The sequence below is a fragment of the Haemorhous mexicanus genome, chromosome 8, assembly GCF_027477595.1.
Source record: "Haemorhous mexicanus isolate bHaeMex1 chromosome 8, bHaeMex1.pri, whole genome shotgun sequence".
In the NCBI taxonomy this organism is placed as follows: domain Eukaryota; kingdom Metazoa; phylum Chordata; class Aves; order Passeriformes; family Fringillidae; genus Haemorhous; species Haemorhous mexicanus.
The window spans coordinates 18,909,047-18,936,680 of NC_082348.1; the positions used below are offsets into that span (position 1 = coordinate 18,909,047).

General features: G+C 36.9%; 1 protein-coding gene across 4 annotated transcripts in view; it reads right to left on the reverse strand.

Annotated features, from left to right (window-relative positions):
- STK39 (serine/threonine kinase 39) overlaps positions 1 to 27,634 on the reverse strand; it is a 75,187-nt gene that overhangs the window by 14,800 nt on the left and 32,753 nt on the right. For all 4 annotated transcript variants that reach the window (XM_059853038.1, XM_059853035.1, XM_059853037.1 and 1 more), the window contains 5 exons: positions 19,095 to 19,217; positions 18,934 to 18,966; positions 16,899 to 16,966; positions 2,929 to 2,981; positions 1,010 to 1,078 (listed from right to left, as the gene is read on the reverse strand). In XM_059853038.1, coding sequence (XP_059709021.1) covers positions 1,010 to 1,078; positions 2,929 to 2,981; positions 16,899 to 16,966; positions 18,934 to 18,966; positions 19,095 to 19,217 — 346 coding nt within the window. The remainder of the gene's footprint in view (positions 1 to 1,009; positions 1,079 to 2,928; positions 2,982 to 16,898; positions 16,967 to 18,933; positions 18,967 to 19,094; positions 19,218 to 27,634) is intronic.

Genomic DNA, 27,634 nt, shown 5'->3' on the forward strand with positions numbered 1-27,634 from the left:
AAGAGTGCCTACAGCTTGTATCATCTGCAAGCCTCCCTAAAATACTTTTTCTTTAGAAATAAAGGTAAAAGATCAGATAAGAATTTGTTCTTAGATCAGCTAGAATTAATCTGTATTCTGATCATCAAAAAGCAAAAAGTACTGGCTTCTCTCAGAAGGAGTTTAACTATAAATGCAATGAGAATGTATTTTCGATAATCTTCCAGGCAAGTAATGAACTTCTGGAGCTGTGAAACACTCTCCATACCACTGAGGAGTTTGGTAAGGAAATCTTAACCTACTGATAAGAATTTTTTTGACCACAACACAAAAATTGACTTGGTTGTATTCCTGAAGTCAGTCCTCCCTCATCTAGCATTTACTATCTTGCTCTTATTTTGGTGACTATACATCTGCTGGTCTTGAGCATCCAGAAGAAAGGAAGAAGATGGAGAGAAATAAGCACTTCCAAATTAATCATCTTTATGAAGCACTGATCAAGAAAAAGAAAAAAAATTAAAACATTACTAAGCTTGGAATAGAAAAATAGAGAAGCATCTTTCCGCCAGCAGAAAACACTTCTGATTACCTTTTCTTTTTTTTTTTTTTTAACTACAGAAATAACACCACTAGATGCAACTTCAACAGGTCCTGAACACTGTCCTGAACCCAAACAGAAGACTAACTTCAGAGTCAGCAAAGCACACGCTGCAATATCCTACTGACAAATCATTTTATTGTTACACAAAAAAATGAGGTTATCACAAAAATGCTCAATCATAGAATTGTCAATAATCCTTCAGGAGAACTAAATTATATCATCCCTCTCAAACCACTGAAGAGATCTGACTTCCAAAAGCAATTCTTGGACTGGTATCAAAATTGCCTTGTTGATTGAACTATGCATATATGAAAGCAAAATTAGGAAAAAAAGATTTTCTGAAAACCAGCATCAGAGAACACATTTTTTCACATCCATTTAACACAAACTTGTCACAAGAGCATAATTGCAAACAAAAATGTAATTTACCTATAACTACATCATGGCCATCAACCAGGCCTGCAGAGAACAGCTCCTGAGAAACGCCATCTGCTGTGTCTGTCCAAAAGGTGAAAGGAAGAAGTGTAAGAGTCCACAAAAACAACAAAAAGTATCAGTCATCCAATGCACTTCAACAAAAAATATATTTTAGTTCCAAAACACCTATGGAGACAAGATTGAATTCAAAATTATCTTTAATTAGGAGGAAAAAAAGATAATTATCTTATCAGCCTCTGCACAGCAAATCACATAAGGTAATGACTTGATTCATTACACACCCCCTACAGACCTCTCCTGGCCACCAGCACTTCTCTCTTACCTAACTACCTCCTCTTACACATTTGGCAAGTTCAGTATCTTCTCAACCAAGAAAATAAACTATGCTTTAGTGTGGCTTTCACTGTTTTCTTTATGCCCTCCATTGTTCTTCATACCTAGACAGAGACATGGCTTTCTTGTTTGTTGCAAGTAGCGTAAAGGACTTACATGAACAGTCATTATTTTGAGATCTAGGTTTCAAATAGCTTTTAAGTATTGTGAATCAGGAAATTCAAAGCTTTGGATGGATTTCCTATGAACTGCTGTACCTGAGTGGTTGAATTCCTAAGTCCCTGTGACTAGTACTTGCCCTGGATAAAGACCTTAGAAGGCTTAGATGTAAGTAGGCAGGAACAGCAGGAACAAGCCTAAATTCCAGCTAAGTCTCAACTGTAATTTGGCCCCAGCACCAAGCACCTTCATGGAGCTCATGCTTTGAGGCAGTTAAACAAAGTTTTATCATTTCCTCAAGAAACACACGCAGGCGAAAAGCAAGGTAGCCGAGCCAGCTGCAGTTTCTGGAGATGAGAAGCACAGCTGTCTTCTGGCTGTCTCAGTGACTGACTATAGGAACAGTCCTGGTCTATCCTCTTATTTTTGACCACGTAGGAATTCTCAAATGGCTTAAGTAACTGCTTCCCAAGTAATTCTTCTGGCAAACTGAGATGTTCTGTGCCCAATTAAGTAACAGGCCTTTTTTGTTTTTACTCATTGCCAAAATCAACAAGAAAAGCAGGTAGACAACACAGAATAAATCCATGCACAGAACTATTGCACATGAAAGATAGTATGATTTACTGTGAAAGAGACACCTCTTCCAACCTGGATTTAATTTTAGGTGAAAGCTCTTTGAAGGCTTCTCTAAATAAAGTGAACACTGACTTCTAAGGAATATAAAATAGGTTCATAGTTCAAAGGGTTGCAGCTTAACAAGGATGATACCTTCTTACTCAAAATACTAGCCTTCTGTGCATTTCATCCCAGTAATACTTGATTTTTTTTCGAACAAAGGCAACTGTACAAGTTCTTACAGCTCTTAGCACTGGAAAGCCCCTACAGTTCCAGAAGTATGCAGTAGAGTTTAAAGTTTCAATACCAGAATGTCTTTCTGGTGATAATACCAAAACTAGAGATACAGTTAAACTTTCAGCTGAAGCATTTGAAAAATGGTGTGCACTTTATACTTGCTAATAGACAAGTCTTTTATTATAAAAGGGAAAGAAACTTAAATATTACTACCATCACCACATACACTTTTATGGCTACTATATTCTATTTCTTACGATGTTTTCCAAATGTGAAAATGGAAATATTGCTAGGCAAGATCTCATATACCAAACAGATCATTTCAATAAGACATTAAATTGATAAAAGTATACTGTGAATAAAGTTTTCTAATACATATATTATGCAACCTTGCCACTAGAATTTACATACATTTGCAATTCTTACTCCACGGAGGTTCAATGTAAAGCTCTGCACAGTAGGAAACATTCCAGAGAGGCAGTCTGCATTAAGCATAAGCAGTAATCCATTTCTGAAATGCCTTTTTAAGCAGTAAGAGAATAATTCAGTTGCAGGAGCCTTACCTCTGCCTGGAGTAAACTCAAACCGTATGTCATTAAGTTCTTTCCTGGAGTTCCTGAAAAACAGTCAGTGCATACATTAAAATGTAATGAAGAACAGAACAACTATTCACTTCCTACACCCAAAGATACCTCTGGCATTGACAACCACATTTTTGTAGCATGTGTTTCCTTGAAAATACTGCTCTCCCAAAGCATCCAAACTGGAAAGACTGCACTGCATTTTCATAGCAGTACTTTGGAAAAAGTAGCAGAAAAATATGCTTCAGTTAAAAATGCATTCAGTACCATAAAGAATAAAATAAATATTTTCCTTTTCATCTGATAAATATTTTCCCTTTCATCTTCAAAAGACATTCTGCCATATTGACTCAAATAGTTCAACACAGTTTGAGTCAGATACCTATATATATACTCCAAGGACAACAGAATAGTCACTTGGACTTAAAGCTCCCCATTTGTGGTCACATTTATACAAAAATTTTTAAGAGACAAAGTACCAGCAAATGTTACATGCTGAAAAGTAGTGGTGATGCACACTGTTTATAAAAGGATAAATTCTTTGCTCCAAATGAGTAAATTCTTTCACTGACCATCCTTGTCTCAACAGTAAGGTTCCACCTACATATAAAATGAGCAGTAAAATGTTAAATCCCAGGGTTTCTTGTCTTCCTGCTTGCCACAAAGAGTGTTTTAACCAGTTCAGTGTGTGATACAAGTCTTAAGGGAATTAATAGCAATGTAAAAGAATTTCTTTACAGCCTAATACTGTGCCCCATTCCATGTATATGTACATACATTCCATGCAAGCTTACAGCTTCAAGTTTCGTTAATAATTTCTTCCATCAACAAACGTTAGCCTCTGCAAAACAGAGGTCCATCTCATTTTTGGAAATGACAAGTCAGCTGAGCACAGGGAGGAACCTAATTGCTGGAGCCCACTCTTTTCTAATGAATAGCTCAATCCACTTGAAATGCTAATAGCAACAGAATGTGTTTTGCAGTTCATTATTCTTCTCCTCAGCAAGGAAACTGTATGCAAGCTCCTATTTCAGCATACCAGGCCATGAAGTCTTGCTGTGGGAAAACTAAATCCAATAGGCAGGCATATTTAGCTGTGACTTACATCTATTACTGCTCACTAAATACTTCTAAGAATATTACAGAGCCAAAACCAGCAACATGCAGAAACACAAAACCCAGAATGATTGGCAGCACACACAACAGCAAGATAGCAAACCCTGAAAAATGAGTATGCCACATGCAGTACTTAAAATGAAAAGTACTCATTTACTTCATCTACTAAATGCTTCAAAGCTGAAGGAGTTTTGGGTTCCCAAAATTCTACTCTAAATAGAGAACTGAAGGAGTTTAAGATCACTAACACAAAACTGCAGATAATGAAGCTAACCAGCTTCCTTCTCTCTCCTAGAAAAACGTGGATGGCTTTCTGTTAAAACAAACAACAACAAAAAAAAATCAACTCAAGACCTATCTCCAAATTCCCTTTTGACAAAAACTGCTTTCCAAATAAAAAGGAAAATGCACAGAAATTTAGCATTATTCTTAAATAAGAAATGTTCTGACTGAATGTGTATGTAACTCAAACGCTCATTTCCTGCACACACTTTGAAAGAAACAAATCAAGTGAATAAAGACTTTCACACCTTTGTAGAGGTAAACTAGGAGGCAGGAACTAGATGACCTTTAAGGTCCCTTCTAAGCCAAACCATTTTGATCCTATGACCAAGAAATGTAATCCATTAGGTTCTCTAATGATATCTTTCCACAGACCTCCCATAAGCAGAATATCTACCATTTAAAAAGGCACCAATTATGAACTCTTATGAAAATTACCAGCTTTTCACAGCTGTGTGAAAGATGAGCTGCTCCTGTTACACTCTTTCCTCATGCAGGATGCACGTTGGGGTGTACATTACTTTGTCTCCAAATTCCAAAATATCCCAAATAAAAAGTTAAGGAGTCAAAACAGTTTCTTTTAGTCAAGGTGAAAATTCATTAAAAGTTGATATGTATTCAGCAATCCAACTTTGCTATTGAGAATTGTTACACTCTGAACTATTTTGAACTTAGGACACTGCTGCTTTCTCTGTAATGGTATACAACTATTCAGGAAAGAAAAACAATGAAAGTTTGGCAAGATTAATTTGCTAGAAGCCTGTAAGTGCTTTTGCTTATTGTTCCATTACCTGCCAGACATTTATTGATTTCCATAAATTATTTATTCCCATGAATAATCCACCAAATAGCAGATGCACTTGAGTTCTCCCCTAAAAGCTGCTCATGTTCTTTTCCAGCCTTTAGACACTTCTCTGGTTCTAGTTAATGCCACTGTAACTGCAAATCAGTTTGCTAGTTCCCTTGGTGAAAAATGTTTGGATTTGTTGATTTATTTGTAGGCAGAGTTTCCAAGCAGCGTTTCATTTGTTCCTTTTTTTTTCTTACATCCATTACACTCTTATCATGCAGCAGCATACAGACTTGATTTCTGCTATATAGAAATAAGATTGGAAAAAAGGCACTTAGTATCTTTGTGATTAATAATTTTATCTTCTTCATCATTTCTTAATGGTTCCTATTTACTCAAATGCATTTGTGAAAAAGTTATTTTGGTTTTAAAATGCCGACTCAGACCTTTACACCATCTCTGATAATACCTCTTATGTGCTTCTAGCTCTGTGCCATTCCAGACTAATATACCTTGACTATCACAGATAAAACCAGCCCATCCCTCATCTCTTTTTAAAAAGTAGTAAATTTTAAGTACTTTGTGCATTTTTATTCACTTCAAGTTGATTTTCATTATGCACTCACCTCCAACAGGAAGAATTCCAAATATTTTGAATAAGGGTGACACCAGAGCATGCCATGCGAAGACATTTGGCAGCCATTTTACCAGCAAAGTAATTTCAGAATTAACAACTTCTCACTTTGTGAAAGCATGTTCTGCAACTCTTAATCGTTTTTTTGTTTTCATCAGAACCACCTGATGTGCACACCAAGATGGCTAAAACTAATTTTCAAGGGAATAATGCTTCTTCAAGGAAGTAGAAGAAGCACAAAGCCACCCACTTAGCCCCTCATCTATAAACTTTGGCAGTCCTGTCATTAGGATATAAAAAAAAGATATTCTGTTTTGACGGAAGGTATTTGCAAAGAATTGCTAATATTGACCAAAATCAGGATTGGAGAATAAACAAATTATGCAGCTATTCAGATTGACAGGGTTCTGCTGACAAAATCATAAGACATGACAGAGATTTCAGGCATTTGCATTTAAAGAAAAAAGCCTTCAAATAATTACCTAATGATAGCATGATTCCTGCTACAGTCAATTATCTCTGTTCCACATGATTGACAAAAGATGTGTGTTGTTGAATTAAAATAGAAAATTGTTTGTGTAATGATACAACTGTAAATTAGAGACATTAAATGTCATTATTTCTTTTGTCCTTAAAAGCAGAATGTCTGTCATGTAAGCGCAATTCAAGAAAATGAGATGTCTTGGAATTAAACTTTAGGACTAAAACATGCTGGAATACTTTGATTACGTATCAAGCAGTTGATTTTCTTTCAATTTTGCCACCTTTTTTACCCTCACAAATTTATCCATCATTTCTTATGCAGAGCTATCAAAAACATCAGCTTCTCTTTCACACAAGCTTCAGCAACTTCCATACAGCCCTGAGGGAGAGTCTGTATTCCTGGATGAGATGCATCCTACCACAGCTAAATAAGTGTATATTCTTCCTTCCCAATGTAAGAAAAAAATTCTCAGACAAGGTAAGCCAAAAGAAATGTGTGTGTGCAGGTGTGTAAGAACATCCACATTCTGTGTCTGCATTGCTTGCCTAATTTTCAGACTTCAGCTACTCAATCATCACATGTGGTTTCCAAAGACTGATGTAGGGAGCTAAGCGTCCAAGGATGCAGATACTGACAGGATGGTAACCACCACAGCTGACTCATGAGTGGAAGAGGCAACAGAAGAATGCAGAATATGTATTCTTTTCTAGAACCAGAAATAAGCTCATCTTTAACCAAAACTATGTTAACTTTCTTATGAAAAGCACCATAACAGTGGTGCCACATGGCACCCTTCACTAGTCAGTTTTTCCCCCTCCTCATATTCCTAATAAGTCCTATTCCCACCAGGACAGAAACTTCCCCACCATCAGGGACTAATGACACTGGCCAAGTCAGTGTGCTTTAACAAAAAACACATGCTAAAAAAAAAAAAAAATTAGAAAATAAAAATAACAATTATATCACTTGTACAAAATTTCACAGCTGTTCCTACCATTTAAAATTTGAACTGCATTGAAACTGCCAAGCAAAGTTAGAATGGAAAAAACAGGATAGCATAGCCTAAGAAGCAAGGGCGAGCAGTTTGGCATTTGCACTACCTCACTGCAGTTGTTGCTGTAATTAAAACCACAGAAGAATTCAAATTACTTGCTCATTTAGACTGCAGAGAAAGCAGAATTTCACATCAAAATGAAGTGGACTAATCAGAGTGGTAGGTGGGTTGTACATCTTAGAGTTGTACTCATCCAATTTTCATTCTACATCTCTGGGGAAAGATCTTAGTGCATACAATGCAAGAAATATAATTGAGGGGAAAAGCACAGCAGAGTGGGGTTTGCAGGTTTGTTTAAAAGAAATTTTACTTGCATTTTCGTTCTTGCTGGAAAAAATGCTGGAGAGACAAATGTTTGGCCTCACCAAATGTCACTCAAATTTCAAAAGGTCATCTGCCTTCTCTCAATAAAGTGTCACCCACTTTTCTTTTTCACCTGCTTAAGCAGAAAGCCCAGGATAAACATAGTTCCCCCATGTAGCCTTGTTTTGACACTGTTAGCTTACTTCACAGGTGTTGTATTTTTTTATTAAAAGCAGAATTGCAAGTATTGAATACCTATACTGATGATTCGCAGTACTTGTTTCTCAGTTTTGATTAATTAAAACTTTATTTCAACCTTATTTACAGTACATAGTTAATATACACACAACAGTGAAATACAAACTGGCAATTTACTTTCAATATTATAAAGAGGATGAGGGAATAAAATCTTGGAATAAACAAGTTAACAAATTCATTCATCCCATATTTGAGGTTAGGCAATCTCAATCTTCTAAACATTTATGCTGTCTGCCTTACAATTTTCTTATGCTTCAGCTGTGGAATTTAGCTATTAATCTAGGGCAGAGCAAGTGAGAATCCTCTCCTACCTCAACAGAAATCACAGTTCACTTTTTTCCTGCTCCTGCCCCCACTTCTTGATTTCTGAAGTCATGATACTATGCACACAGAGGAACCAAAGCTGGAATAAGAGGAATTTAGGCTTTTTAATGTAATTTTGTGACCCAGAACTCGAAGGCTCCTGTGGGATCATATAAACACAACAGAACAGAGCATTTGTAAAGAAGCATTAGCCTCCTGAGGATTCACCACGTGCTTGTGTAAACCCCTTTACTTCTAACACTCATGCTCAGCTGTCATTTACTAATCAATACCCAGGCTCCTCCATTACAAATTACCATACTATCAAGAGCAGATCGTGCCTGTTCAGCACTGTGGAGATGGCTCTGCTCTACTTACTTTTAATTACTTCAGGTCCATTCTAAATTAAATGAAAAGGCATAGCTGCTAACTTTTGGTAAGAGCAAAAGAGATGTTTGAATTCTCTTCTGCTTCCAGATTCCCATCAAGAAGAATGGGACTAAAATCTCTCTGTATTAATAAAATGTGGTCCCAAATAATTATTTTAAGTTCAGCAAAACCTTACCCTTTACCTCAGTGGTTCTGGAAAAATTCTATGAGTTTACAACTTACCTCCCTCTATAGATATCACTGGAAGAAGGAAATACATGGAATATATCATGTTTCACGATCAAGTTATAAAACTCAACAGTTTATTACACAAAAAAATGCCACTACTATTTAATCATCACATGATCTTGGGTAAAGAGCAGATCCCTCAGACGATGCAAATATTTGTTAATCAGTACACATCAAGAGGTAGCAGCAACACTAACAGCAAAGCACAGCCAAATGATGTTTTCAAGAGTGGAAAACATAATGCCAAAATGAAACATTGTCATTTGGCTGATAAGCTGGTGGAATGAGACAGCAGCAGTTACCTGTTAAAGATTTACTGTCTCTATGCCACTTGTAATACAGAAAAGGCAAGTGCCCATTAAAAAATCAGCCGCCAAGAGAATTGTTATGGTCACAATCAGATCAGCAAGGAACACTGTCCAAGGCTCCAGGGCAGCTGATAGCTCCTCCCTCAGGAGGGGTCTTTACAACACTTCTATCCATAGCAGATAGGTCCAAATTGCTTAAGACTCAAAAGAAACTAGAGTACTTTCCATCCAGTAGAAATGGATGGGATATGATAGTGAAACTTAGAAAATGTGTGACAGAAGAAACACAAGAAAACTGATACATTTTAGAAGTGACATATATACATTAAGTCCTTTCTCTCAATCCACGGGTTTGCAGCCCCAAGTGTACATATTATGACAAAGAAATGTTAGAACTAGAGACATTATAAATATATCTATATCAAAATATGCTGCTTCTCTCTTTCTGCAGTTGCTGATGCCAGAAGCTAAATCAGAAGAACATTAAAAACCTTTCAATTTTTTGACTTGCTGTGTTCATTTCCAGCTAAGTCAAGCAGCAAATTCTGAAACAATATTTTTTGCCTCAGTTTGATTCATTTCACTGCACAGGCAGTGAAAAGCAGTATTCACTTGCATCATCTTTTTTGAAATTCACACTTCCTACCTGCTCTCATACATCAGCAGTGAGAATAACTTTGGCAAAAAGCTATCAAGTTTTTTTGCAGCAGAGATGGCAATATTGATCATGAGGTTTTTTTCCTCTGAAATCACTGTGAAGTAGCACAGAAGTTTTTTTAAGAGCAGTGGTAAAGATTTAACTTCTGAAAAGCATCAGTTTCTAACAAGTACTTGAAATACAAGGAAGGGAATACACAATTATACTTAGAATTTATTAATGTGGTAATATCTTAATGCTTGGTAGAACCAGAAGTGATCTAAAATGGACTTTTTCCTAGAAAGAACTGGAATTAAGTACAGAGAACAATAACAGAGAGGACAACATGCACATAATTTGATCACTTTCTTAAACATTACAGCACATTGTGGTTATTGTTGCCTTTCTGGATTTGCCTGTAATTAACTTATCCACTCTGAGTGCATCTCTCTATGTTTTGATACCAAATATTATTGATCAGTGCACACTTTAAGGAAGTCAAACCTGCATTAGCTGCAGGACTGAAGTGATACACCATCTGCCTGACTGACAAGAAATACCAGAGCAACTCAGAGATTAAGCAAACAAAGCCTTGCTTTGTATGCTTCTGCATGCCTGGTGCGCAAGAAGAGGGATTATAACCTGGTATTCCAGTGACAAATTCTTCAAGTACAGCATTGAAAAATAGCCACAATGCTTGAAGCAAAATGTCAGTTCCTTAAATCAGAAAGCGTGAAAGGCCCATCATTGCCAGGAGGCTGGGGGTGTTTCAGAATAGAGCTCTAGAAAAGTGAATTTAATTATGAAATCAAGACAAAAGACTTATAGCAAGTTCTACAGGTGTATGGAGTTTTTAAATAAAACCTTGTAATTCCCCGGTGCACAAAACAGGCTTTGAAAGGAAGGCACAGAGAAACTTTTGATTTTATCCAAATCAAAGAAAGTTTTAATCATGTTGAATCAAAAACTGCCTGGAAGTCTGCATCCTTTTAATCCCACTGGCTCAGAGTTTTACAGTGCTGATTACCTGTCAGTATATTACTGTCAAACAAAAGGAGACTTTTTGGTAAAGCAGAAAGACACCTGGCCACCACAAAAATTACAATCTGTATATCATGCATCTAAAAGTCATGGATCCTGACTAGCTTATCAAAAAGAGTGGGAAGCATGGAAAAAAGCCTAAGATTTGTTTTAACATCTTCAAAGGTTTCATCTGTTCATCCTGACAAACTTTCTCTTTACAGTAAATCAGCTTCACCAGAAAAGTTTACTCCTAAGTTAAATTCTTGTCACACCTGTGTCCCAGTCCACCTCTTGTGACCATTCACTGGTCCCACTAGAGCAATGACAATTGTGGGGCAAAACAAAATAAATAAAATCGAGTTCACTTAAAGTTTTGCCTTCCCCTCAAAAATATCGGAAGTCACAAACCAACCAACTGAAAGCTGGCTGCTTTACAGGGACCCAGCACAGCCCCAGAACATCCCTACCAGGGGAAAGATGGAGAACCACACCACTAAGTGGGAACAGACAAAAAAATATTCCAAATGGTTTCAGCCCTGCCCAATGTACTACACCACCACATTCACAGGCATCTCTACAGCAGATGGATGAAGATGGAAGAGTGTGACCTCTCAGGGTAAAAGAAATGTTTTTAAAAGTATTAGAAAAATATATAATTAGAATTGAATTTTGAACAATCAAAATGCAAACTCTATTACAGTTGACAAGTAATGTACATGCCATTAATGATACAAATAAAATTATTTTTAACACTGAGATTGATTCAAGCTTTAAATTGTTTCCTTTAACATAAAGAAGGTTTTATTGTTATTTTTTATTTCTCCTTTTTTCTTCTTTTGCAAATAGTACCAAATAAAAGGCAGAATGGAAAAAAAAAGTTCTAGTGATTTTAAATTTTCAGTATAAGCAACATCCCCAAATGCAATTTCCTGCATAATTTATAATCTCAGCTGTGCAGGTTAAAAGCCTAATTCCTTTCCATTTAAATATTTAGACATACAAATCTTCTTGATAACCTAAATTTAATAAGCAGAAAAAATATATTAATTCCTTGACTCAATAATTATAAATTTTACATTGTTTTGATTTTAAAAAATACCATTTTTCTATGAATTAGTGATGGTGTAGCAATTGCATACAGGATTATCTAGGTCATAATTAAAGTAAATTTTCAATTTTTAATTTATTTTCAATAAAAATACAGCAAGGCATAAAACCATCCCTAAGTAGTGAATAAGAAATATTTACCACGTTTAAGAAGCAAGCTTTGAAGGAAATAATATATGTAAAAAGAAAAAGCAGGATTAAAATCAATAGTTTAATCAAAGGTTCCTGCTTACTGATTTCAGCCATGTCTTAATCATGGTTATACAGGGTATTTAAATGAAATCTCCATGCTATGAAAACAAAATTCAGTTCAGTAACCACATCCCCACACCTCCCAGATTCCCAGGACAAACCCTTTAGATGTGACAGCAAAATACGTCTCAATGCTGTAATAAAGGGTACATTTATTTCAAGAATCATAAAAATGTTTTTACTTATGATGTTTGTAACTGGATCAATTCCCAGACTATAGAGAAGTTTACAGTTGCAAATCTACTCCACAGCTGGGATCGTGTTTGTGGATTTTGTCATTAAACAAGTAACAGAATAAGGGAAGCCTCTTGAATAGCAAAAGTGATGGTGAAAAGATATACATTAGCCCCACTTCTTACAAAAGAGATTGAAATGATGGAAGTTTTTGTTTAACATACCAAAACAAACCTATAAAATATTTTAAACAGAATGAGAATTGAGAACTTTGATTTATGGTACTAAGCCAATTACCAAATTCATTCTGCCCCTAGCCAGAACAGATTTTGGGATTTGCTTGTTCATAGTCCTTAGGGGTTTATTCCTATAAATGTAAGCTTCAAACTTAGGTGTTAGCCAACACAGGAGTAGCTCTACTAGGTACCTTCAGCCAAGTACATTTTTCTTATGACTTTACATGTAATTAATTTTGTAAGAAAGAGGTCAAAAAACCAGGCCAGCATAGAAGCAGGAAGATGAGCACTTGAGCTCATGCTCAAACAAGTGAGTGATACCTCATTACCTGTGTCCTGGTACACACAGGAAATCATGTTTGACTCAAGTCCTAACAACTCTGCTGCAGCAGTGCCTGCTGCCAGCTACTCCTTGGACTTGTGTCTGTCCAGATCCCCAGGAAGTATAGTTCTCAGAACTCATCAAATGCCACAGTTTCCAGCTACATTAGCAGAAGAAATGTTTTTCTATTATATATACACACAAACATTTACATGCAAGTAATAGAGTGACATTACAGGCAATTCTGCCTTAGCATTTTCTCTACACTTTATTTTAAATAAGATATGCAATAACAGAAATACCCCATTTGCCAGTAAAATGTTTCCATTTGCCCCTTTTATTCTTCCATAGGCTTAATTAATCTAGTGTGCAGGAACGGTATTAAATTAGGTCCTGGGACATTCCAAATTACTGTCAATAAATGATCTTCCTGTCATAGGAGCTAATTTAACCATTTTAGATTGCTTCAGATAATTTTCAATTCTTAACTATTAACCATTAACAAGTCTCCTAATTTAACATGAAATATCTCTGTTATTAATTCAAGTAGTCAAACCCTCTAATAGTGACCTTCCTAAACCTGTAACTGCAGCAGCTTGGTGGTTAGATTGGAAATTTCAAATCCAGGGTGGTAATTCCTCCCCACTTCCTTTCCTGGTGGAGGACTCAATCACAGACAATTGCCTTGGCCTCTCTTGGTGGGGTTCCTGCCAGGGTCTGCTGCTGAGACACACGGTGTTCACAGCCTTACTGGAAACAAATTTGGATTACAGATTTCATTCCTCCCTACTCTCAAATACCACTTCTTCTTGAGGGTAAGGATACAGAAACATCTGCACTCCAAAGTGGCAATTGCTCAGGCTAAGTCAGAGTTACACACTGTGGTAACAGATTCAGCCAGTGAGAAGCAGTATTTTCAGCTCATTGCAAAATTCAATCACGGTCTCTTAACTACATTAGAGCTTTAAAACACTAATGGCCCGTATTAAGCATTTAATACTAGAGCCTTTCAAGAGCTTTGCATGGAATTACCTAAAACAGCCTGCTGATAATTTCCCTTTTGTGGCAATGTACTCCAAGACACAATACTGCAAAAGATAGAAAAAAAATTGGAAATTGCTGTCTCCAGCCAATGAAGTAACCCTGACAGTAGAGAATTTTTTGACAAGTTAGCCCGCACTGAGGAAACTATGAAAACAGAAAGGTATTAAATACAAGGTGAGAACAGATAAATCAGTTAGTCTGGATGGTTTTCCCTTGAGTAAGGGAGTTAAATACCACCATTTGTATAAAGAGTACCACGGGATTCTTCAAAGATTATTTCAGACTGTAAGTTGTGTTTCTGATCCACAACAAGGCATTTGCAGTAAACAGAGGATGATGTTAATTTAGCACACCCTACTGAATTACTGAATGAGTCCAACCCTGCTGTGACTGGGAAAAAAAATAATAGAACCTGACCACCCAGGTAAAGAATTACTGAAATGCATTGATTCTTCTGCCAGAATTCCTCCTTCATGAAAGCAATTTCTAATTTTCCTGGGTACTATTAACCTTGTTCTCGAACATACTGCTAGGAAAAAAAAAGCAAGCTAACATCTAAAATGCGATGGGCTGTCATAGTGTAGCCTCACTGTAGAAGAGGAAAAAAGAATAAAGCAGAGGAGCACTTTCTTCCCGCCCACCTTTTGTTCCTTTTAGAGGTTGCCCATCTCTTTACCCTTTACCCTGTCCCAAATCCCCAGGCACTACTCTTTAAACCTTATGGTCCATACTCCTGAGCCTCATACTAAGTTATTTCTGCTCAAAAAGCTCTAAATGTTTGCATCACCTTCCATGACAAAGTCTCAACAGTTAAGAGGGTCAACGGTGAACAGGAAGCACAACTCAAGTGCTACCAAAAGGTACATTGCTGAAGACAATATTTACAGTCAGCCAGTGGCTGCCTGACCTTTGGTCAATGTTCCATAAGCAAAATAACTCTTGCCTTTAAATCAGCAAATATACAGAAATTCTAAATACTGTCTCTTAATCTATGCTGCTGAGCAGAGATATAGGCAGCTTGTAGCCCTCATGGTCAAATCAGCCCTTCACAAAGTGCTGAATAAAAGAAAAGTGTGTTACTTAGTGCAGCCCACACCCCTACACTCCCCCCCAAACATACACACACACACACACACTCTGCTCATGTGCTAGCTCTTTCCCTACTCACATGCTCAGGCTGCCAGCAGAAGCAAAGTCTGTGCCAAGATTTGTAACTCTTACCCCCTCCTACCACTGGGACCAGACACAGCCAGAGCTCACATGGGACAGAGGTTTGCACTACAGAGCATTCTTCCCTCAAAAGCAGGAAAGTTAAATTAACAAAACTCTGCAAAATTGCTCATCAGATTCTTGGTTTTTTCAACGCTGCCAACAGTGTTTCCCAGGCTCAAGAGAATATCTGCTTTTCAAGACTATTTTTTTCTGTTTAATGGAAACTTTCTGATTCCTAAACCAGAAGTTCTTGTTTCGTCCCTCTCTACCAACAACCACCTATATGTTCATAAATATAAGAAATTAACCTCATTACTATGGACTTGCTTTTAGAGAAGGTAGGGAGAGGGAATTTTTTCCAGTCATGAATTAAAGAGGATCCTTAAAAAGAACAGAAATTCATTGTGCAAGAGCTTGGAAACTCAAGTCTCCCACGATCAGTCCTCCTTCATTTGTGGCTTAAAAGCTGCAGAAAACTGAAAGCATAATTCCTGATGTTTCACTAAACTTGTGGGTCTAAAATGTTTGCCCTCTGAATATGCCAACACTGCACATAACTGGGTAAGAAGCTAATCACTCTCTGGGTTTCATGATAATTTATAGATAACCAAAGCACTTCACTGGTACATCCACACAGCAGTACAAATTGGTCTGTTTGTAAATGGTTTCATCTACCTGCCAGCAGAGAGATGAAAAAGAATATTGATAGCATAACTGGGCAGTTATGTAAATTGGACAACTAAAATGATTCCAAATAATCTCTAAGTCTTTCCTATCCCCACAATAAAATTCATTAATCCTCTCTTTTGTACACAACCTTTGGCAGCCATGCAAATCTTTTGGCAGCTGCCACTAGAAAAGTAGCCAAAAAAAAGGGAAGAAAATAGATTTTGAAAGTTGGCATCATTCTGTGTAATTGTTTTTTTTCTTATTACAAACAGTGGAACCAGGACACTAACAATTTTTGATGCTACTGTTTTAAAGGTATTTGTTATGCATAAAACTGCTATTTCAAACATACTGGTTGTAATTTTCAAATTATTGCTGACTTCTCATGCTTTTGTTAGCATAAAAAACAGTAACACTTAACTTTTCTCCATAGCAATAATTAGGAATTTACAACCTCACATAGATATCCTGTCAACACAAATTGGATGTAAACAAGTTTTAAACTGAGTGGTAATAAGCTTTTTAAGAAAAAACATTAAAAAAGGTATCATACACATAAAAAGCTATCAAAGTTCCGTATGAAGAAATAGTTTTATCCAAGAACTAGACTGCATATTTAAACAATTCAAACCTTAGCTATAAACTAATTTTAATTAAAGGTAATCTGACTAATTTCAACTAAGTAAAAATTTAAGTCAGACAAGATATTTGTATCTGTTTTCTAAAATACCCATCTCTTCTCCACAGTGGCTGATCAAACTTGCCAGTGAAAAACATTTTGAGTAGGCAACTTGTAATACAGCTATGGTTTATTTCTGTCAGAGGCTGACTGCTGAAGTGTGAAAGAAACTCATTAAAAACTTCTCACTGTGATTCTGCATTATAAGGAAAAAAGAAAGAAAATACTTAATGAAGGGTACACTTAGCCTGAAGACACATTCATATTCTGCTTTTCTTTTTACACTATTTCAGCAAGCAATTAAAAGACAGCAATTAGTCACAGAAACACTATTCATACTGGTCATATTGGGAGATTATACACTTCAGCACTGATTTTATGTTAATATTATGAAAGTAATGAGGGAGATCAAGATAATACAGCTAAATAAATAGAAGAATCTTTTACCTTAATCTTAAGACAAGATTCACTGCACATGGAACTTCACTGTATTCCTCACTGACAGCAGGCTGAGACTATTAGAAAAAAAAGCAAAAAGTCTTGTAAAGGATGCCAAAGGGGGAAAAAAAAAAAAACACAAAAAACTTTCCATGCTAGCAGTTTAAAGTTAGCACAGAATATTTAACACATTCTCTAACTCTCAGAAACTCTTTAAACACTTTCAGTACACTGGCTATAACATAGCTGATACCAGTAAAATTCCCATATTTCAATTACAGAGAAACAAGTAATACATAAGACCTGCATTAAAGCACTGAGTGTAGGAGCTTATAATCCACCTTGCACCAAAGCAACAATTGCCTATTGAATAATATGCACACAGTAAGAATTCCAAACTGCTACACACATTATTTTTGTGTAACAATTTTGGTTGTTAAGGAAGTCTTACATCTACCCATATGCAAGGACCTAGCAGCACATCAAAGCAGGTATCAAGCTCAGAAGACGTCTTCCACAGAGAAAAATCAGGAACACTGATATCTTTCACCTTATCACTCCTCCCTCACACTATGACATCCTCCCAGCTCTCAACTCAAATCTGTATGAAGTCTCAAGCAAAAGTGTGTGTGTATCCTACATTTTGAATGCACCAGGCTCCTCTACCCTACTATGATTTCATACCCAACTTGGCAGAGTGTCACCAAGTCACAGAACAGCCTGTTCAGAAGTTACAAAGGGTTCAGAAGCCCTCCCAAAATAAAGCCTCACATTACAAATTTCATTTGACTTTTTTTTAACAGTTTTCTGTATCAATCCCCTTTTTAAAAAGTTACACAAGATCTGTATTTTTTTATCTATGTATTTTCAGTAAACATTGTTGAATTTTTGGAAAATTCTTTTTCACAATCACCAAAATGAGAGCAAGGTTTTTTCCGCTTCAATTAAATTCCTTCCATTCATACAAGCTACTATTATTTCTGCACCTTCAACAGACATGTTATGCCAGTATATAGGAATGTGGATCCCAAAGACCCAAAAGGCACACACCAACAGTGAAAAGATGCACTAGTCTTAGTTCCAAGTCATCTTCTAGAGCATTTCAGGAAACAAAAATCAAGAAGATGACTTCAAGCAGAGGTATTTTTCTCTTTCATAAATAAGAAACTTTTTTTATTACGAGTTACCCGAATAAACCGGGTCACAAGTAGTAGAACTCTCAACATTTTAGAGAGTAAATGTGGTGAAAGTCCTTTTTTTGTACCCTGCTTACATAAAGTATCTGAGATGCTGAAGAGCTGTGTAAATTAGGTCTGCAATGGAAACACTGGGAATATCACAGGAGCTAACAGGACTAAATTTGGCAGGAAGCTGCTAGGCTTTTAGAAGATTTCTCTGACACCAATGAAAATCAGAGAATCCAAAATTGCAGGTGAAGTGGCAAGGGTCATCCACCCAATGAACAGACATTTTTAAAGACCATTTAGTCTGTAAGTCATAATCCTATTAAACAATTGATTATAGCAGCAATGCTTCCCACACTTAGTACAGGGCCATGGAATTCTATACAGTATTTTATTCTTCTGAGTTAATCTAATATGCTTCAGTACTGAACTATTTTACTGTGTATGGAAGGAAATATTTTAATTATAAGCTACATGTCATGATATAGATACTAAGAAGAAAAAATTATTTGGAGATGTTCTAGCTACTCCAACGCAACCTTCATTACCCTTACAGACAGCAATTAGTGTGATCTAGTGGCAAAGATTCATTAAAAACAGCCAAAATACCTATCTTCATGAATTCTCCTGGGCACAAACATAACATGACTTTTAAATTCCTATCCAGCTTATCCACTGTGTGCTGAAGTTCATTGTTATAGACACAATGGCATAACAGCTCTATCCTCACAAGCACTTGCCATACAAGGCTGCAGAACAATAGTCCCACCTCAATTCACATTGTTAACAGCAGACATGAAAAAGAAATCCCTTTACTCAAATGCTTGGAAGAAAAAAAAATTTGATATAGACATTTTTACCTCTGCGTTCTCCTCCTCTTTCAGTCTTCGTGACTGGAAAACAAATGCAGTGGGATATGAGCTACGCAGCTTTATGCAACAAAGATCCAGAAATACTAACAATTAACATAAAGACAGAATGTCTTTTAGAGTATAAATGTCTTGGCACAAACACAAGATACCTTTTCCTGAGAAATAGCAGCTTTGCCTTCCTCACTCTTCTCATCCATTTCATCATCACTCCATTCCCAGTCCCCATCTTCTGTTTTATGGAGGTGACCACTGGAACCTGGCACTCGTCTGACCTATCAAAAGATTGTTTACTGTTATACAGACATCTTTAGTCTTCATTGGTGTTCTGGTTAATCAGCAATTATTTGCAATTTTTATTCTATGTGCTCTCATTAATTTGCTGCAGGAGCCACTAACATATTCTAATAATATCTGACCTCCTTAAGCCAGTGGTGTTTTGATGCCTTGCATCATACGAGCAGTGATCAACTTAGTTCTACATTCTGTTGGTTGGTGGCAGTGATGGAAAATACAAAACAGGGGAAAAAAACTAAATATAAAAATCTGACTAGAAAAATTACGGTGTTTTTCAGCATAATGAAACTTAAAAGAAAGACTAAACTGGTATTAACCCTGCTCTAAACCCCTATGGTTTGCTGCAAACTATAATGTGCAGAGAGATACAGCATGGGACAAATTCCAGCTGCTTCTAAATCCCATCGGGTACCATAACAGCAAGATGTATGACATGAAAATAGTCTAGACCACTTCAAGTCTGAGACCACGAGCCTCCAAGGAAACTGTGATTTAGGCATTAATACAATTTTTCCAAAGCAGATTTTCATAGAGAGCTGGGCACTTATGCTATTCCTGTACTGGGTTTAGGCCAAGCACAATTTGGAGCTGGCTGGCCAGACATCACAATAGTATGAGTGATTGGAGTCTTCTTCCAAAACAGTGTCCATACACAAACAGGTATCTTGATGTGTGTCCAGACACACATCAAGATACCTGTTTGTGTATGGACACTGTTTTGGAAGAAGACTCCACTCTACCCAAACACCCACCTGCTCCTCTCCCTTCCCTTTTGCATATATAAGACTAAACCAGAGAAGAGGGGGAAGACCTCACAACATTTGTGCGTTTCCTTCAGTCCTTATGATATTCCTCCCTTACATTTCTTCCCTGAACAACTGAATTAGAGTGCCCTACTCAGTTTCTCCAAATTTTGTTCTCATTTGTAACTGAGAAGAGGGGAAGCCTATGCAGGACACTGAGGGAATACCCTACTCCATCTCTTGATGGACAAATTCTGCACAATTTTCCCTGCTTCCCATACCAAGCTCCTATTGGACCAATTTTACCCTGGTCACCTCCAAGCTTAGTAGAAGCAGCTCATTTGTATTTGGGAAGGAGGATCAGGCAGACATCAAAGCAAGCAGTAGCACAGCAATTCTTTCCTCAGCTGCAATCAGTGGGCACAATCAGTGGGCTCTTACTGTCTACAGCATCAGGGATCAGCACAGACACAAGGTAATCTAGCAGGCAATTTGCCTGCTGCTTGTGGATGTAATTTATTATCCTTCAAGTAGACTGGGGTAGGTTTTGTTCAACAGCACAGGCATCTTCCTTATGGCTCTACACAAACCTAAGAGAGGACATCATCCACAACTAAAACCATGCTTTTCCAGCACAATAGGATATATTGATTTACAGACACATTCAAACACTGCATCATGCACTAATCAGTATCTTCTTCTGCCGCTTCCATTTTCAGTTGTTTTGAAGACTTATTCTAAACAGAATTATTTTAATGGGGCTTAATGATGCTTGCTTCATTTGCAGAGAGGAGTGCATATCAAGTTTTTAAATAGACTGCCTTTTAATAGAAAAATAAACAAATGGCTCAAGTACAAAGCAAAATGTACAAGTACAAACCATGTTAAAATAAAATATTTTCTTGAGAGGTTTCTGAAAGCAGGAAAACAAGTTTACTGGTACTCTGTTTCAATCAGACTGATTCCCACCAACACACATGCTCACAGGAAAGAAATTACAATTTCAGCTAGAGCAAAGTACCCAACGTATTCAACTTTCAAAAATGCGAAACTGTTGTCTAGAACATTTTTTTAATTGGTGTGTGTACTTAACACTTGCAATGTCTGGTGAAATAATTCGCACAATTTTTAGACTAACAAGCCTGGCTTTGATCACTCAGTTCTGGTTAAAGCCACAAAGAATCAGTCACATATGGAGGGGGCATGTATACCCTACCTAGGTGAAGGAAAGAGCACAAGTGGCACACCACATCTGCAAATAAATTGTCTCTTTGTTCATTGTAAACATCTCACTCTAGTATCAGATATTGGATGGAAATATACATAATTTATATAACAGATTAAATTTCTGGTCTGGCTATCATTTGAGATACTAGTAGCAGACTGATACCACAGGCAGCATGCTTGCGTTTCACTCCTATAATAACAGCATTAAGGCAATTGAGAATATTCTATATATTTCTCCTGATACCCCACCACAGGTCTTCCATTTTGCAGAGAGAAATAAAGCAGCAAACAAAGGAAGCTATTTATATGCAAGGGCACAAAGCAAATCCAGGACAGAACATGGAACCTAAACAAACTTCTTGTGTATCTACAAAAAATAAGAAGTAAGTTGGTTACATTGCATGCAGTAGCCATACAAATGTAATTTCCCCATCAGCTTCAGCCAAAATACACATTGATAATTCCTTATACTAGAATTGTGTATCTCTGAGGAAGTATTTCAGAGGGAAAGAAAAACAAATTAAAACATGCTCAATCCTAATTTGAATTTTACTGATTAAAAATCTAAATGATCCTTCCAAATAGGAACTAAACCGAACCATAACTTTCACTAATAAAGAAAACAATGAAAGTTCAGTTTTACAAGACAAATTAACACATACTAGAAAACATATTTCACATAAGTCAGAAGACACAGAGAATAAAAAATTACTTTGAATGACTGGCAGTTAAAGTACAGCCAATACAAAAGCAGTTCAGAACATTGTAATGTACAACCAAAGGCTGTTTCTTGGAGGAAAAGCTTAGTAAGTGACTGCCAACATTACCACAGCTGTGGAAGAAAGACATTATGACCATCAGTTAAAGCAGAGAATGTTGGACAAATTAGTGAGTGAAAAAAAACATGACCACCACAGAATATTAAGCATCATATTAGTAATAGTAGTATTGTTGTATATGTTGTTCCTGGTTAAAGCTTATTGCAGAATTCAATACAGTCACAACGATTTAAGTATAAATTAAGCTGCTGACAGAACTCTTTGTCCCCATCTTTTTAAAGTAGGACACAGATAATTTAACATTTCCTACCAATTACACCATGCACTAGCTTTCCAGGAGAATGTGTGTTAACAGATGAACAGGGCAATTGTAAATCCCACCCAGCCTGACAGAGAGAGAACTTATTCAGCAGAATGCAGAAGCTGCCACATTTCCCAAGGCTTGAAGAAAAGAAGGCCACAATGTAGAGAAGCAAAACATAAATTGTTGTCTTCAAGGCACGATATGCTCACTATATGTAGATGTTAGAGGCTGGGGAAAGAAGAATCTATTATTCATTACTGATTCTTTAGCTGCTGCAATCTCTTTGCAAGTTTATGTTTGTAAAGTGACAGCGAAGGGAATGAACACTTTCTGAACACTAAGAATTTTCTACATCCTTATTCACAACTGCTCAAAACAGAAAAGAACTGGGCCCACTTACAGATTATTTTATTTCAGTGTCTACAAGTTAATAAATAAATAAAAAGCATGCACTGTGGGATACCAGTGCATACACATAAAGCATTACTGCATTTCATACATGGTACAACACATGATCTTAGACTACATTACAAATCCAGTCTGTCAGTAAGAGCAATATTATGCATCTACTGTATTTTTCCTCCTTCTGCAGGAAGATGACTGAACTAGTAACATTGACTTTCCCACTATCTGAAATATTTAAAGTATTCCTATTGAAGCTCTGGCAACTGAATATTTGCAATGGAGTCCTGGAGAGATTGAAACCAAATTTTCATCTCCACCCCTACGCATTTATTTTTTTTTTCAATGCAACAAAGAAAATCAGCCTATCATTGTGTGTTCAATTCTGGCCCAAGTGTTTTGCTAAAAACACTTTACAGCTTTAATCACAGCTTAGGTCCTGAGGTTAATGGAAAGAAGTCACTTTCTACAATATATATTAAAGTCAAAGAACGCTGTTCTTTTGGCATAAGGACACCTACACTGTAAGCACATTTTTGCCAAAAAACAAACAAACAAACAAAAACAAAAACAACAACAAAAAAACAAACATACAAACAAAAAAAACCACAAAAACCACCCCTTCACTGCTGGCTATTCTTAAACTCCTCTGAATTCATTATAATGTGAAGTCTTATTTTTATTCTGATGGAAGCCACAAAACTTCTGCAAACCTGAATGTGTTTTATGCAATTCAAACCTTTGGTTTTTCTCACCACAATTTATGCAGGCTATCGTTATTAATGGGACAGTGATTTGGTGTTAATGTCCGCTCCTCCTAAACCAGTCTTAATGTGCAAATACCATCATGGAAAAAAACCTTAGGCTTTTGTTTTTCTCCTACTTGGAAAAAAAAGGTAAAATTGGCAGTGTTTCACACTCATACGCAGAAACTATTGGAATACTCCCGCCCAGAGAAATCAATTACACTGGCAGCTTAAAGTCAAGAAATACAAGATCATTGTATCTTTCCTCATGAAAGAATACTGAACACAGGAGACTGATAATTCTGCATTGAACGGGATTTCTTCAGCTTTCTACTCGATCTGGAAGAGCATCCTTTTTAAGGGATAACACAGCAGAAGTCAACAAAAAACAGATCTCTGTTAAAAAAAAAAGACCATTTGCTTTAAATATTTATGGAACTGGTTTGTTTTTATAAGCCAAACATATCATGGTTACATGATGACAAGTGTGACACCCAAGGGCATGGCCATCAGCTGAGAAGACTGCCATGAAATCTTACCTATGCTCCCAATTTAGAAATGGAATACAGAGCAGCTGTAGCTGTCAGTGAGAGGAAAACAAAGCCATTATTAGCTGAAGAGAGACAGGATGAGGGAGCACATTCCTGCACCTCTAGAGGAAATGATGAGAAAAGTACCAGTGAATCTGTGTGCCAAGTCCTCACCTGCTCTGGGGGATTCTTTGTCCAACACCCTCCCCCCTTTCCACTCTTCACAATTCTTCTATTGCTGGGATAATGCTGCTTAGAGACAGCAAAATGTGGCTCAAAGTAAGACACTATTTTGTTACCAAAACATCTTGTTTACAAGTGCAGGTATTCCCTGAACTCCTAACTCTGCTTTCCTTAAACATGAGGTTTTACCTAAATACTGCAACATACTTACTATCTCTGCTTTCAGCCTGAGTCCAAAATTGGAATCTGATTTTGCTTTGAGAAATTGCAGTTTTGCTGAAATTCTTGTCACATGGGAAATGTGAAATTTAGTAACTCAGTATGATTTTTGCTTTTCAGACATTATTTCTCCATTTATTAGTTCCACTATGTAAACTTCATTATTGAATATTATTAGCTGCAAATAATTCTTTCACTCACATTTTAACAATAGTCCTTTCAGGCATGAACGTGTACCTGCGCTCAGGAGGATCTTTTCAATTAATTTTGCAGAGGAGATACATTGTTCCACAGAAGTGTCACTCCGCCTGGAACACAAGGAATCCCAAATGGCTGACAGGCATGACCTGATGGCTAATTCACACATGCAGAGTGAAGCTCTTTTCTATCCTCTTTCTTTTCCCTGCCTGCTTCCCTCCACCCTTCCAATCAAATTAAGGTGCCAAGGCCAAGGGTACCTGGCAAGAATCAAAGAAAGCAAATCAAAGATACAGCAAATTGGTGAAGTAGCTTAGTACTCTGAAAGATGATGAAGACAGATCCAGATCTTTAGAGCTTTCTTTCCTGGCTGCTCAGATGAATGTACATCATGATGGTGAATCACTACTAGAAAACTTTCCACTAGAGGGATCACTAGAGCCACCTTGATAATCATCATTTTCCAGTTCCACCATGCTTTTTTATCATCCAGGCTGTTTACTTTCTTAAAATAACCAAAGGTGACAAGAAAGAAGACAAATATAGCCTTATGTAGAGCTTTCATTATTCAGTAGTAAAAAACTCATTTTAAGGTGGGTTTTACTGTCAGCATTAGAGACACAGTAAGAAATATTTAGGAAAACAGTATATTACTGTAGAATTCAAATAAGAAATTACTCTGACTTTCAAACTCAGAGTCTTGAAAGTACCATGTCAAGGTGAAATTCTAATTTTTACCTTTTTCTATTTTCTCCCAGGTTTTCAATTGCTTAGGTACATAAGAGAAATTACTATAATACACATTCTGCATCCCACACAGATTTGAAAGACATTTGAATTTATTCAAGGTCTCTCTCAAATATTAAGGTGATCAAATTTAAACTTGAATGTAGTTCTCCAAAAAAAGTCATAAACAAATTAACAGGAAAATAATTAACACAGTTCAGCAATTTTTATAAAATCCAATTTTCTAAAACCCCCAGTGTTTCTATTTTAGTCAGATATCAAGAAGCAGCATGTATTCTACCAGCCTACAGCATTTGAAATCCCAGAGCTGGAGTGAGACTTGCAGCCTGTGAGTGCAGACTGAGCTCAGGCAGGCTGGGTCCTGCCGGCCCCACGGCACTGGATGTGGCTGCCCTCTGCTGCCAGTAAATCCCACTCTGCCGGCATGTGCATCCCTGGCACTCCCTTTCTCTTCCCATACTGCCTGACTTTACCTTTAGCTGCAGCTGCACTGTTTGAATAACCTTCTCGAGGAGCTGTTTTTCAGAGCAAAACAGAACTATTACTGTTCCAGACCTTCTTTCTGCTCTGCTGGCCTTAATCTACTTGTTCTGGTTGAAACCTTGACGTTTTCAGCTCCAGACATAATTTTAACTCCTTGAGACAAGAGCTTTTCAGCTAAATTAAGTCCCCTATACTGTTACTGGGTAACACCATCTCAAGGATGTCCTTGTCACCTGTACTTCTCTTGCAAGTAACCCCAGGAACTTCCAAGAATATCTCCAGTATCAAGCACCAGCAGGGGGGAAAAGTGTGTCAAAGCAAATGACACACACAATATTTTTTGCTCCTGTACTTGTAAAAGCTTTACAGGATCTAACCAGGAAAACATATTTACTTTACACTTTCTTTAGATTCTTGAGCCTGGGCTCTTTTTCTTTTTAATTTCTCCCTCTTTTTTTTTTTTTTTATTTTTAAACTGAGAGGGCTAAATATTTAATTTCTCCATAAAAAAGCAAAAATTCTCACATACCTATTCCATCAGTCTTTAAGCAGATGGTAACAGGTGGGAATGCTGCCTCTGAGCCACCAGACTTTTAGAGAATCCGCCTGCATGACTTTCCTGACAAACTTCCCAAAAATATACAAAATCACAAGTATTACACACTTCCACATCCTGCCAAAACTCCTTGTTATCTTCATGAACAAAGACAAGCAGAAAGGCTGTCTCTTCCAGAAAGGAAACCCCATGACAGTCAGGTGACCCAAGCTAACCAGCTGATGCTACATTGACAGCCTGCACTGACACAATATTGATTTGGCCTATAAACTGGGAAAATTATTAAATAAAAACTATTTCTATTGAGACACTTTCACTTATGAAGCCATTCCAACTCCAAGAGAAGCAATCTGGTATTGGATGTCATGTGAGTGAAATGTTTGAGGTTTAATTTCTCAGAGGGTAAACAGGTAAAACCTTGCTGCACATTTTCAGCGACAGAAAACCAAATCCTTACAAAACAGGGCAATAAAATTGGATTATCTTCTGCTTATTTACAAGGCTTAATCCCTGATCAAAGACTACCACCAGCATCATACACACCCAGACTTCCTTTATCCTGTCTTGATTCTTTAATCACAACTCCTTCAACAGCACTTTTAAGAGAATTCTCCTCCAGTTCTGCAAGTTTCAACAGCTTTGATAAATGCCAAATACTTAGAGCTACTGCTCTAAGCAGAAAAGCTCTCAATACACACCAAACCCCTGTCAGTCCATTTTCAAGATGTGATTACCTGTTACAAGTCAACAGGTAATCAACACAACAGCTAAGGAGCAGATCAATGCAGTCACACAAGAGACAGGGACTCACTGCAAAAATGAATTCTGAAGTGGAACCACGATGGCCCATGAACTGGAATACATGTTCTATTAGGGAACAGGGCTACTTTTCAACAACTAAAATGAATCATGTACAAGATTATAACTCTGCCATTATAAGTAATCCAAGTTACCTTAGATATGCATATGGCTGTTTGAAGTACAAAGGAACTCAAGTAAGCCATGGTTTCCTTTAAAGCTCACTTCTTTATGTAACAATTAGATCCATTTGAAAAGGCACAAAATCCAACCTCACAAACAACCACACAGATGGTAAAAGCACCCTATGAAAGAAAAGATGGACAAACTCGTATACTGCATGAAATTCCTTGGATTTAATGGCACAACTTCATGGTGGCAAAAACACTAAGCTGTCTTCTTCCTTTATATGAAATGTTAAAACAAAGCTGGTGCAGCTACATGTGTCTGCCTCTTAAAACACTTTCCAATTCTACTACC